This window comes from Paramisgurnus dabryanus, chromosome 2 (genome assembly GCF_030506205.2).
Source record: "Paramisgurnus dabryanus chromosome 2, PD_genome_1.1, whole genome shotgun sequence".
In the NCBI taxonomy this organism is placed as follows: Eukaryota; Metazoa; Chordata; class Actinopteri; order Cypriniformes; family Cobitidae; genus Paramisgurnus; species Paramisgurnus dabryanus.
In genome coordinates, this window is record NC_133338.1 from 28048520 (window position 1) to 28061226 (window position 12707).

The 12707-nt window shown below is 35.7% G+C and overlaps 1 protein-coding gene and 1 long non-coding RNA gene across 2 annotated transcripts; both read left to right on the top strand.

Annotated features, from left to right (window-relative positions):
* Positions 1–315: 315 nt before the first annotated feature.
* Positions 316–4369, top strand: fbxo22 (F-box protein 22). The gene is made up of 7 exons (XM_065267550.2): positions 316–479; positions 1127–1259; positions 1370–1454; positions 1550–1654; positions 1787–1939; positions 2157–2322; positions 2572–4369. The coding sequence occupies exons 1-7, from the start codon at positions 349–351 to the stop codon at positions 2963–2965; spliced, it is 1167 nt and encodes a 388-aa protein (XP_065123622.1). The 5' UTR covers positions 316–348; the 3' UTR covers positions 2966–4369.
* Positions 4370–9151: 4782 nt separating this feature from the next.
* On the top strand, positions 9152–11745 carry LOC135749301 (uncharacterized). The gene is made up of 6 exons (XR_010532337.2): positions 9152–9560; positions 9767–9877; positions 10247–10445; positions 10693–10743; positions 11083–11188; positions 11325–11745. It is a non-coding gene; the product is annotated as an uncharacterized lncRNA (long non-coding RNA).
* The last annotated feature ends 962 nt before the right edge of the window (positions 11746–12707 follow it).

Below are 12707 nucleotides of genomic sequence, written 5' to 3' on the forward strand. Positions count from 1 at the left end.
TTTTTGTGTGTGTTTTTAATCATATTATAAATGTTAAAAAAATGTGGACAGCTCCATTAATTTTTTTTTCATGTGTAAATAATATTTATTGACAGTTCACGTTTTTCGACCGTCAGACTTTTATTTATTTATTTTATTAATACATTAAACAGACAAAACATGAACAGTGAACAAATAGAACCTCTACAGGAATAAAAATAAAAAATGTATCCATGTAAAGTTTCACAAATAAAATAAGAGAAGGGAAGAGAAAAGGTAAATAAATAAATACAATAAAAACGCCAGACTTTTATCTTACTTCCGGTTCCACTTGCGTTGAGTGCGTACGGTCAAATGTAAGAAGTGAAAATGGAAGTGGATGAAGCTGCTCCAAACATCCTGGCTGGGAGTAAAGCGGGATATATCTTGAGTAATGTTGCCGAAGTCGTGGAGAGGATTTTAACATTTGTTCCAACTAAAACTCTCTTTAAAATAGCAAGGTAAAATGCACTCGCTAAATGCTTTTTTTGTCTGTGTTAGCATGTGGCTAATCAAAACATTCAGTTACAGTTTTTTGTGTTACAAAAAATGAAACCGTATGTTAACTAAAAACTGTTGGACTATTAAGAGGGTTAGTTTTGAATTGTCTTCTTAAGCTGTCAGCTTGATATCTTGTTTTGTTTAAGTTAGACGCAGAGTTTAACCTGTTAACACATAATTGTGTTTTCACTGTAAATTAGGGCAGAACGATATTAAAGGGAAAAGGCGATATGTGATAACTCTCAAAATTATGCGACATAAGATATGAAATAGGATAATGCTTTACGTTTGCAAAATCTATTTGAACTTATTTAAAAAAAAAATGTAAATTATTATATAACAAACACAAGCACTTTTATGTGCACGACAGCGATATTTCGATATAATGATGTGCAGCCCTTGTAAAGATCAGTTTATTTCTGTTAGTCGGTTATCATTTAATGTAGTGAAATCATGAGGGTATAGAGTCACAACTTTTTTGAAGTAACTTATCTAGTCAGTAATCATAAATGTTTAATGTCACAAGTCTTGATCGTTTACTGGAATAGCAAATTCCCTGTTTTTTTTAATATCTGAGTTACACTTACAGAAGTGTTTATCTCTTTAGTGTTTGCAGACTATGGAGGAACTGTGCACGGCGAGTCTTGAGGACACAGCAGAGACTGACCTGGCTCTCAGCCTCTGGCTCATCCATATATGAGGAGCATGTTTTACTTAGAACAATGGCAGAAGACTTGGAGGTCTGATGGCTTGGTATTTGCCACATGTGGCTGAACATTTCATTGTAATACCACAATGTGCCTTGATAGATAGAGTGCACTTTTAAATCTTTCCGATCTTGTTCCTGCAGAATATCTATCTACTGCCCCAGACAGCTCTGTTAATGGTAGATGGGGAAAACTTTAATAAGAGTGTTAGTTTCAGACACAAAAAGGGTAAGATACTAAAGTTTCTTTCCTTTGGTAAAAAAAAACAACAACTCTCAATCATGATGAAAAGTTTTACCTGGGTGCTTTATCTTTTGCTGCAGCCAGGAAGTGTGAGAATGAAATTGTGTCAGATCCTGGTGAAAAGTTAAAACGCTTGTTGCCTAGCAGTTGTGACATAGTAGGCCTTCTTGCACCAGGAATTGTGGGTAGGGATCTTTTACTTATCCCTTTGATGGTGTTGGCAGCACATACAAATTTTTTTTGGTATTTGGCATACATGATCTATGATAACTGTTAAATGTTTACAAAAAAGTCACTTCTTACATTTCATACTGTAGTGACCCCTAGTGGTTCACCTAGCAGCCCACCGCAGGAGCATGAGGAAGGGGAAGCTGGTTTCAGTCTGCTTTTCCCTGCGATAGATGGGGTCAGCATTCGCCCTTTTCACTTCTGCAAGAAGTGCCTTAGTGAAATGGCAATGGAGGAAGCAGGTGAGTGAGGTTTCATACTCATTAAGGTCACTTTAGATAGCAAAGCAACACTTTATTTCTAGTTTTAATGGAATCAGGGAATTATACATTTTGAACACCTAATAAAATGGTGAAGTTGCTAGCATTCTTGGATTAAACTTATGTTTTTTTATTAATACTTTTGTCAGCATTGACTTATTGTTGTAAGTCATGTTACAATGTTCTGTATTATGCTCAGGGTTGATAAATAACCCCGATCTAAAGGTGGTGCTGATGTTTGACTATGAAACCTATAAACCTGGAGGTGGGCGCTTTCTTAACACGCTACTGGAACCCCTTTCCCAAAGTAATGTACTTATTGTTGGAGGACAAGTGGAAAAAGTGTTTTCCAGTGATGCAACCTGGTATGTAAAATAACTTATCACTTTGATGGTATTGGCAGTGCAGTCAAAAATGTTTGGTGTTATGCATTCTTAAAAACGGATTGCATACTATAGTGACCATTAGAGGTTCACCATGGTAAACATAGATCAGACAACTTAATTCCATTATTTTCGACATGTATTTAGGGTTTTTGTCACTTTGGTCGACTCTGTCGATATTAAATGTGCTATATAAATAAATGAAACTTTCCTTCTGTATTCTTTTTGCAGCTGTTCTCCAGGTTCTTATGGAGCAGTGGGACTGACCTTCAGTGGCTCTAAGATCCAGGGTGCCTCAGTACTGGTGGAGCAGTATGTAAGCAGCCCCAAAGCAGCCGAAGCAACTATCCAGCGCCTGAAGGCTGCCAATATCCCAGAGAGAAACACCATTGGCTTTATGTTTGCCTGTGTGGGACGTGGCCGCAACAGCTATAAAAACCAGCTTAATGTGGAGGCTGACGCTTTCCGCAAGGTCTTTTCCAACGTTCCACTCTTAGGATTTTTCGGAAACGGAGAGATCGGCTGCGACCGTATCGTCAAAGAGAACTACACGTTGAGTGAGACTGAAGTTGATGGACTGCAGCACTCTTTTACTACAGTCATGAGTCTGGTGCATTTTGGCTGACGTGAACGGATTGTGATGCAATGCAGATGATGGTTTCCTTTGTGTTTCAGGGCAGACTTTGAGTACAGAAGGTCTGTTAATTGGGTCCAATTCTTCCAGGTTTTATGCCTTGACGGTTTCTTACGAGATGTCAGAGGGATATTTTGCTGTTTATTTACATGACATGCACAAGCTGTATAATTAGAGATGCCATTTATGTAAAATTGAGTAAGGTCATTGCAGTTTCGGCATGAAAAAAAATTGAGCTTCGGAACCAAAAAGTCTTGTTCGTAGGTGTTATTTGTATAGAACGCTCGTTTTCCTCTGACATTTTTTCTTTGTACTCATCACTGTTCATGTACAGCAGAATTGAAATGTTAACACGTCTGGAGAGTTTTTTTTGTCTGTATGGCTCACTAATGCCTTTAAATAGAAATTCTGGCACTTTTAGGATGAAAAGTTAAATGTGATTGAATGGCTAATTAAGCAGTCATTCATAGACCTCTTTACTGAGGTTGGGACTTCCTGAAATTCTACTGTTTTCACTTCTGGTCCTTTACTGCTAGATAGATTTTATCTGCATTAATACTCATTCCAAATCGGTTTCAGGTTCATTTCTTGTATATATACATGTATTAGTAAGTCATTGTCCTGTTAAACGTAGTCTGAGTTATACAGACTGTTCAAAATGGCAAATGGAGGATTCTGTAAGTGCTGTTAACCATTTAAAATCAACTTCAGCAGAAATGTTATGGAAGATTAGCCTAGAAATGTAACCAGGCTAATGGAAGATGGGTTTGCACTGAGAGTTTTAAAGACAGAATGAAGAAATTTCAGTCTAATATCTTCATGTAGTAACTGTGTAAACAGCGTGAAAAAGCGCAGAAGAAAGAAACTTGTTTTATTAAATGTATCTTCTGCACCCAGAACAAAATACCCTCACTAAAACCCCTCCAATTGTCAATTGATAATTTTCCATTGATTATTAAAATGGAAAAAAAATATTGCTATAATAACAACCAGGTAATAATTCTTTATTTCTGTGTTTATCATTTGAACAGTGGTTAGGAGATAAACACTTCATTAAAGCATTAAACCTCTGTGCACTTACCTAACATTCTCTTGATTACAGATTAGTAAAATCTCTAAAGGCCACCTGCCTGAGATGTTGAACATGTTCAAGGTCAGTTTAGTTAGTTTCTTTTGCAAATTTTTTATTTTTCCTGTGTTGATCAGATATTTAGTTTTTTATTGTTCACTGTGATTTGAGAGAGCTTTACTGCGGTCATATGGTTTGTTATCTGTATACTGTAATATATCTCATTTTTTACATGTGCTGCACATTTTTGAGTCAACCTGTTTTATCTCCTGTCTTGAATTATGTGATCAACTGTACAAAATAAAAACAATGATGGTATCTGTCAATCAGTGTGGTCATTTGGTTTTTGCATGAATACAATTACAATCCTGTTTTATATCTCCAGTAGATGGCCCTCTAAGTCCAGCCTAAATAATCTGTAAACACAGTCTAGAGCAGGGCTATTCAAATCTTACCCTGGAGGGCCGGAGCACTGCATAGTTTAGCTCCAACCCTGATTAAACACACCTGAGCAAGCTAATCAAGGTCTTCATGATCACTAGACAATCACAGGTGGTTAAGTTTGATTAGGGTTGGAGCTAAAATATGCAGTGCTCCGGCCCTCCAGGGTAAGATTTGAATAGCCCTGGTCTAGAGTCTAGACTCTAGAGCAGGGGTGCCCAACCCTGTTCCTGGAGGGCTACAGTCCTGCAGATTTTAGCTCCAACCCCAATCAAACACAGCTGAAGCAGCTAATCAAGGTGTTCAACTCAAGGTTGCTTGATAATTACAGACAGGTGTGTTGGAGCTGGGTTGGAACTGATGTCTGCAGGATGGTAGCCCTCCAGGAGCAGGGTTAGGCACCCCTGCTCTAGAGTATTAAAACATAATTCATCAGTTTTTTTATATCTTCATTAATTTAAATAGTGATCAGTATATTTGGTTCCCAGAAGGTGAAATTACAGCTAAAGTTAGGTTTTAGTGATCTGCTTTTTTCTACTCCAAAATTAATCTTGATATGTAATGGGGAGAACAGGGGCGAAAGTACAATTTTTCAGAAAAACTTAATTTTAAAAGATAATATTTTAGACAGATATATATTTTTGCTGTGGTCAATAACTCACAAGTGTGGTCTATCAATACCAGGTGGAATTAAAAAATATGTAAAACGACTTCAGTAGAATTTCACTTTGAACATAAGTAGTGAATTGTTACTTTTGACCCTGCAGCTGGGATGAAAGTTACACATATGTGGGTCAAAAGTAAATTTTTTGTATTACACTTGTTTGTATTAAATATAGATGACTATGACCTCTTTAATATGTAACTGCAAACATATTTTGTCATTTATCTTTGTAAAAAATAATGAAATTACATTTTTATTTTAAATTTCAGTTTTATCAAATGTTTCAAAAGCAACCAACAGTACAAACTTAAATGGTTGAGAATACAGTTTGAACACTATGAAATTAGAATAATATACATTTTCAACATAATACAACAGTATTAGCAGCGGGACAAAAGTACGTTACTTTCGTCCTGACAGAAAAACATTTAAACTCGATTTACTTTTATTTTGAAAAACTCTGAGAAGGCAAACTTCAGGATAGAGCACTAATAACATGTAGATTCATTGATCAGTACTTTAACATATTAAACGAGAAACACAACGCGTTATAAGAAAAAAATGACCGCTTTAGAAATTAACTTATCATGGTTGAAAACACATTTCTGGATCTACGCGGAAAACGGTGAGTAAATAACGCGACATTTGTCAGCTCTGTCAAGGGTTTGTGTGTGTGGATGCCGTCATAGTTTGGAATGCAAATGTTATCAGGGCCCTGAGAAAATCGCTTTGTTACTTTCGTCCGACGTTACATTTGCCCCGGTTCTCCCCTACTTAATAAATAAGGCCATCTCAAAGATTTAAACCAATATGAAATCAATTAACAAAATCAAAATTTGATGCTCCTAATCTCATAATTAGATTGAACACTTTAGCATGGATTTCACAAGCAGGGTAACATTTTATATTAGGACTTTATACCTTGACAATGCGCAGAGTTCACCACCAAAAGGTCAGGTCAGTGGTAGCAGATGGATTCCTGTGGTTAGGTAGCCTGGAGCGGGTCTCAGTCAGAGCAGTGGTCAAATAGTGTATTGCCCCAAGACTAATACAAGCCAAAACCATTGTGTTTCACTAATTCTCATGTCCCATGACTGCACTGCCGTAGCAAATGAAAGTCTCCCACAGGTGAAGAATGGATTGTTTTGCAGTCCCTTCACCACCAAAAGAGTCAAAACACCTGTTTTTCCACCTAACGGTTTCTCTTGTCCACATTCCACAGACATTTGCCTCAGACACTTCTGCCACTCAGGGGGATCCCCAAGGAATTGTGGTAAATCTGGCTTGCAGAAACAAATGTGGCATTTTTCAGGAACACAACATTTCCGTGTGCACTAAAAGTGTGGTTAGAGTGCAGGTGTTTTTTTAAACATGTACGTTATCGCCCCAGGGCTCTTTGAGCCTCACTTTAAGACTCTTTCCCTGTTGAGAGCAGCCTCAGAAACAAGACAGACTGACCTGAGCTTTGGGACCGTCATGAAGGCCAGTGTTTTATAGGTCACGCACAGATGGTGGGCCATGTTTTTCAGAGTTACACATCTCATGTGCACAATTTAGTCAGGCATTTACAGGAATAAAGAAATTTGGGAAAACGTCTTGCGAGTAATGGAAACAATATATTACAAAACCTTTAACAATCATTTCCTTAGTATGTCACTGTTAGAGCAAATTGTCAAAATATGTACCCCAGCTGTCACTGGGGCAGTAACCTTTAAAAACATCCTACCATATAGGTACAGATATGTATACATTTGGTAACAGCATGTACCTTTGAGATACTAATATATGTCTAAAGTACTATGCACTCTCTAGATGCACAGCTGTATTTTTAAAAAAGGCAGACATTCAGTGATTATGAATATAATGTAGGGGAGAGTGGGGTAAGTTGTCACATTTTTCACATTGTCTAACATTTACTGAGCACCATACATTACAATGCTTTAAATCTCATACCAAATGAAAAAAGGAAGTCTTGGGCACATATGTTGTATTCATTATATTGTCATATCTTATCTCATTACGGAGACTGGTGAATAGAGAATGTTCACTTGTGACAATTTGTCCCATCAGCGGGTAAGTTGTCACACTATCCTATGAAAAGAAGAGCACAACTTAATTGTAATTATTGTATTTTAAATTCAAACCAGAGCTGGAAATATTATCTCTAGGGCTTTTCACACTGTGCTTAACCCTGGGTTATCTTCATTCTAAACCTCACTTTTAAACCTAGGTTAAGGATCATTTCACACTTGTAATTTAGAAGCGGTGTTATCTCTGAAATGAACCCAGGGTTAGCCTTGCATTTGTTAGAATGTTCTAACCCCAAATAAACACAGCTGAAGCAGCTAAGCAAGGTGCTCAGGTTTGCTTGATAATTACAGACAGGTGTAGGAGAAGTGTTACAGACACCTGACCTAGGGATTAGGAATACACAGTGTGAAACGTCAGATTATGAATACCCAGGGTTATCTCTTAACCCCTGGTTAAGTGCGAACAGTGTGAAACGTGAAACAGATAACCCAGGATTCTGTTAACCCGCGGTTTAGAATAAACTGGGGTTAACTATTTCCAGTGTGAAAAGCATGTGACGACTTGCCCCAAAGTCATTGAGACAACTTGCCCCAAACTGACATGTGTGCTATACTGTATGTTGGCTAAATCTCAGGGTTAGCTCAACATAGCACGTCAGCTAAAGTATCAAAAGACACGTTATTGTCTCCTCTATTTTGTGCAAAATAATAATTTTTAACATTCATAACAAAGTTTTAAGCCAAAAAATAAGAAATTGTACGAATGTCCGATAAGAGTGACCACATGTGAACACGAAGTTGACTATAGAAGTCGTCACACAAAGTGGATATTTCATTTTTGAGATAGAGCCTCTAGTGTGACAACTTACCCCGCTCTCACCAGAATTCATACGATTATCATAAAAAAACAACCAAAAATCCCTAACCCTCCCCCTAACCCCAACAGCAGAGGGGCAAAGGCAAATTGTACAAAAATATACAGATATTAGCCCCCTCGTAAAATATTTACAAAGTGCCATGATGTAGTCTTGGAGGTTCAGTATCATTTTTGGAGAAGTCTATGTAAAACCCAGCATTTTGGCTAATATGGTGTCACCAACTATAATCATCAAAATAACTAAAATACGATAAGAGCCACACACAAGGACACACACACACACACACACACACCCATATGCTTATATGTAGAGCTGCAAATTTCGACTATTTTTTCAACCGATTAGTCTATCGATTATTTTTTCGATTAATCGAATAGTCTAAATAAAGATTTTTTTTTACAAATAATAAATGTAACATCTGCTATTAATGCCAACATTTTATTGAAGCATTTTCTCAATTAAACAAATACACAAACAGTGCCAGTGCCAAGGAAAATATAACAAATCACATAAAAACAAGTCCAACATTAATTCAGCCTAACATAAACAGTGCAAAAGGGGCATTATTCACTTAAACAAATAAAATATATTAATATTAAAGAAGTAAAATAAAAATAAATCAAACTGAATAATAACTCCTTATTAATATAAAAACATGTCCTGCTCTTTATTGTTCCAGCCCTAGTGCTAATCATAAACTAATGAAGAGTCATCATTAACTACAAAATGACTCACATGAAATCATTGTTTATTAATACATTAACTAAAAAACATGTCATGTTGTACTCAATGATGACTCTTCACTTCGTTTATGATTAGTACATGCATTTACTCAGCATTAGTTCAGACTGAAGTAAAAATAAGTTCATTGTGATTCATGAACCCTTATTATAAAATGTAACCATTATATTATTACTGTTAATATTATTACTATCAGTAGTAACGTTACTGCATTCTCATTTAGCATCAACTTTAACATTTAACTTTTCTTAAGTCTCGGGTAAATACAAATTTAGTTAGCATGATCTTCTAATATTTTATAAACGGCGTTTACGCTGCTGTTACTTTAAATAAACGCATGTCAGGAATACCTAACGGTCAGGGGATCTCTGGATAATCCGTAATTCGTTTGTAATTATAAAACGAAAATACCGCTTTTCTGTTTTTTGTTTCAAAACGAAAAACCAAATAACCGTTTTTGGTGTCAGAATCAAAAAAAGAAAAACCAATTAAAAACGTCCCGTTTTTCGTTATTTGTCGATCATTTTATCGTTATTCCTTTTTGAACAAAAAATGAAGAGTGTCTTTGAACTTCAGTCAATTCGTTTTTCGTTTATTGCAAGTGGTGCCTGCTGCAGAGCCAAATGGGCGGAGCTGGAGCTCTAGCGAGGCGGGGCACCCTCGCTGGATCTAGTGGGCGTGGCAGCATCAAGTGCGCAGGCGCAGATAGAGTTTGTTTAAACTTCATGTACAGCCTGTATCAAGTACTCCGGAGTATTGCACGGTAATTTAAAGATAAACTGAGCTTTAATATGTATATTAAATCTTAATCTTACAATTATCGCTGTCTCGACGTGATTTTCGGGAGTATATTGAGTTTCGCGTTTAACACTCGATGTGCTAACATTCTCCCGTCCACCACAAGTGGCACGTAGTGTTTTTATTGTAGTTTTTATTTTTTTTATTTAAATATTTGTTGAACCTGCACAGGTGCACCAGACAATACTTTTGCGAGGACAGGATCTTCTGCTCTCTATATCACGGTGCCTACTGTAAATAAGCATTTACACGAGCTCTGAAATCATGCAGTTCAACTAAAAGGTATGTGTGTGTGAATTAAATATTTTAATTATACTGTGTGTGATAAACATCATGTTTGTTGAACCTTTCTGTTTGTGCATGTCATAGTAATTTCTTTCTTGCATTTAAATCTAAAAACATATTGTTCATTTAATATTTTCTGGTGTTGTGAAACCTTTGGGATGTCTGAATTTAAACTACTTTATTTCAGTTGTTATAATAGTTTTTCTGCGTTACATTACTTATGACAAGTTAAAAACATGTATAGAAATACTCTTTATGTTGTGCTCTTGAGCAAGGTGATTCATCACAAAAGCTGTTTATATGCAATGCACTGTACAAAACATGTAAACAAGACAATGATGCTAATTTATGCTTTCTATGTTTTAGATTTTATCATCAAGCATGGTCTCAAGTGCAGACGATCCCACACTTTCACTGCTGTTACTGTACATCAACATTTTAAAATGTGTAAAAATCCAGCCTCTGGACAACCTTCCATTGGCTGCAACACCACCTTCATCCCCAGCATCAGCATCCCCACCTTTATTTCCCCTCGACATTGGAACGTGTCTGTACTGATTTTGAGGTACAGCTTTTTAACTTCTTGCTGCTTGTAAACTTGTTTAAATATCTTTAGTGGAGTATTAAGAAAGAACAAAGTACACAGTTGTCACAAATAACCCACTGAGGGTCAGTTAAGTAAACCAAGTACACATTTTTAACAAAACTGTAAACAAAGAGAAAGACTTAACTTAAAAAAAAAACAATCCCTAGATGTGACCGCTATTTACTGTATTAATTGTATATCTAATTGTATTGTCTATAATTAACAGGGTGCCCCTCTACAGCTAGGAGGAATTGATTGTGGGGTATTTATGTTGATGGTAAGTGGTCTTTTATTTGCTGTACACCTGTCTCTGTGTACTAAACACAGCATTTGGGAATATTGTTTTGTTTTTTCTATGCACTCTATGTTATGACTGTGAGAAAACATAAAAAAGAACTATTCAGATTTTCGATTGCTATCTTTTGCCAGTCTGACACACCAATAATCATAAAGTGGTGGTGCTCAGTTAATTTAGACATTTCCTCTGACAAAGTATGATATTAATAACTATACTTCTGATAAAACCTCCATTATGTGCATTTCCAGTATGCAGACAATATATATAAATTAAGCAATGCATGCCTAAAAACATTCTAATGTTTGTCTCTTCTTACAGTCAAGTCCCACAACTACTCACCCAGAAAGTAACATATGCAGATAACATGAAATTCACACCACCTGAGTCAGATGTCATGGAGATCATCCAGACAACAGAAGTAGATGTATGTAGCGGGAATGTTTATGTACTGATTGACTTGTTTAACTTGTTAATGTGTGTATTAACCTTTCCTGTTTCATGAATTTGTTTAAGAGCAGCACATCATTATTAATTATATTATTATTGGAATTCTTATATAGCACACAGGACTCAGCGGTGATGAGAAACATTCAGCTGACCTGTGAGTGGGTAAAGGAGATCACTTGCTGGGAAGATGAGCTGGAAAAGATCTAAAGGATGATGTCCTGTTGGCTATAACAATGTTGGACTTGTTTATAAACACCGTGTTTTATGAGGGTGAAAGGAATGAAGAAGAAATGTCGACTCCCTTCCCTTTTATATTTTAGAGAAGAGCAGGAGATATATGAGACAAAAGAGTTATTCGTGGGTTTTGTTTACACAAAAAAAACCCTGTCTTGTGAATCTACTAGTGGGGATAGACTAATGTAAAAATTTATTTTTTTGATTGGTTTTGTAAAATACCATTAAACGTTTGTGTGAACTGTAAAGTGATGTGTTCTTGAAATAAATGTATAATATTTATTATTGTATCTTATTATACCATTAAAGTGTTCTTGAAATATTCATGATATTATTTTATATCTTCTTATTATAACATTTTATATAGATTTCTTTTATGTTAGATGCATATTTTGCTAAATTTGGGTTAATAGAAACCAATAAATCCACTTGTAGGACACTGGAGTATGTGACTATTAAATTACATTAATCTTCTACAAAAATGTAGTTGAATCGAATGCTTCACTAATGTCAAAGCACATCGTATATCCTCTACTATGAGAAGTCACATGGTTGGTTTTAGACTACTTGTCTGCTTATTCGTTAAAAATAGCATAATGCATAGCCTATCACATAAAGGTTGAATCTTTTCAAAGTTACAGTCAATATTCCATTTAAATTTGCAATATCATTTTTACACCATATGCTTTCACATTTACATACAATAAGGGCAGATTAGGTAACCTAGTCTTATTTATTATTGTATTTATTTATTGAATTAATCAGATGATTTCGTAATACAACAAAGTTGTATTAAACATTAGTAAATGCATTAACATGAAAAATAATTAACAATATAGCTTTTCAGCAAGTACTAATTCTTGTTAATGTTAGTTAATGTCAATACAGTTATTTAGTTCATGCATTAACTAATGTTAACAGTTACAACGCTTGATAAATGTATTAGTAAATGCTGAAATTAACATGAACTAAGATTCATAAATGCTGTAGAAGTATTGTTATTTGATACTTCATGTTAGCTAATGCATTAACTAATCTAAACAAATACAATCTTGTTGTAAAGTGTTATCGATCATTTAGATTAGTTCACAACCCACACGTTGCGGTGGACACAAATAAAGAGGGGTGCACAGAGAGTAAGCTTTCACTGGCAAAGCAGCACACAACTCTTTCCTCCATAAAAGGGCCTTGTTGTCACTTTCAGATATTTACATCATGGTTTATGGTAAGCCACATTTCTGAATTGTGTTACTTTGTGGAAT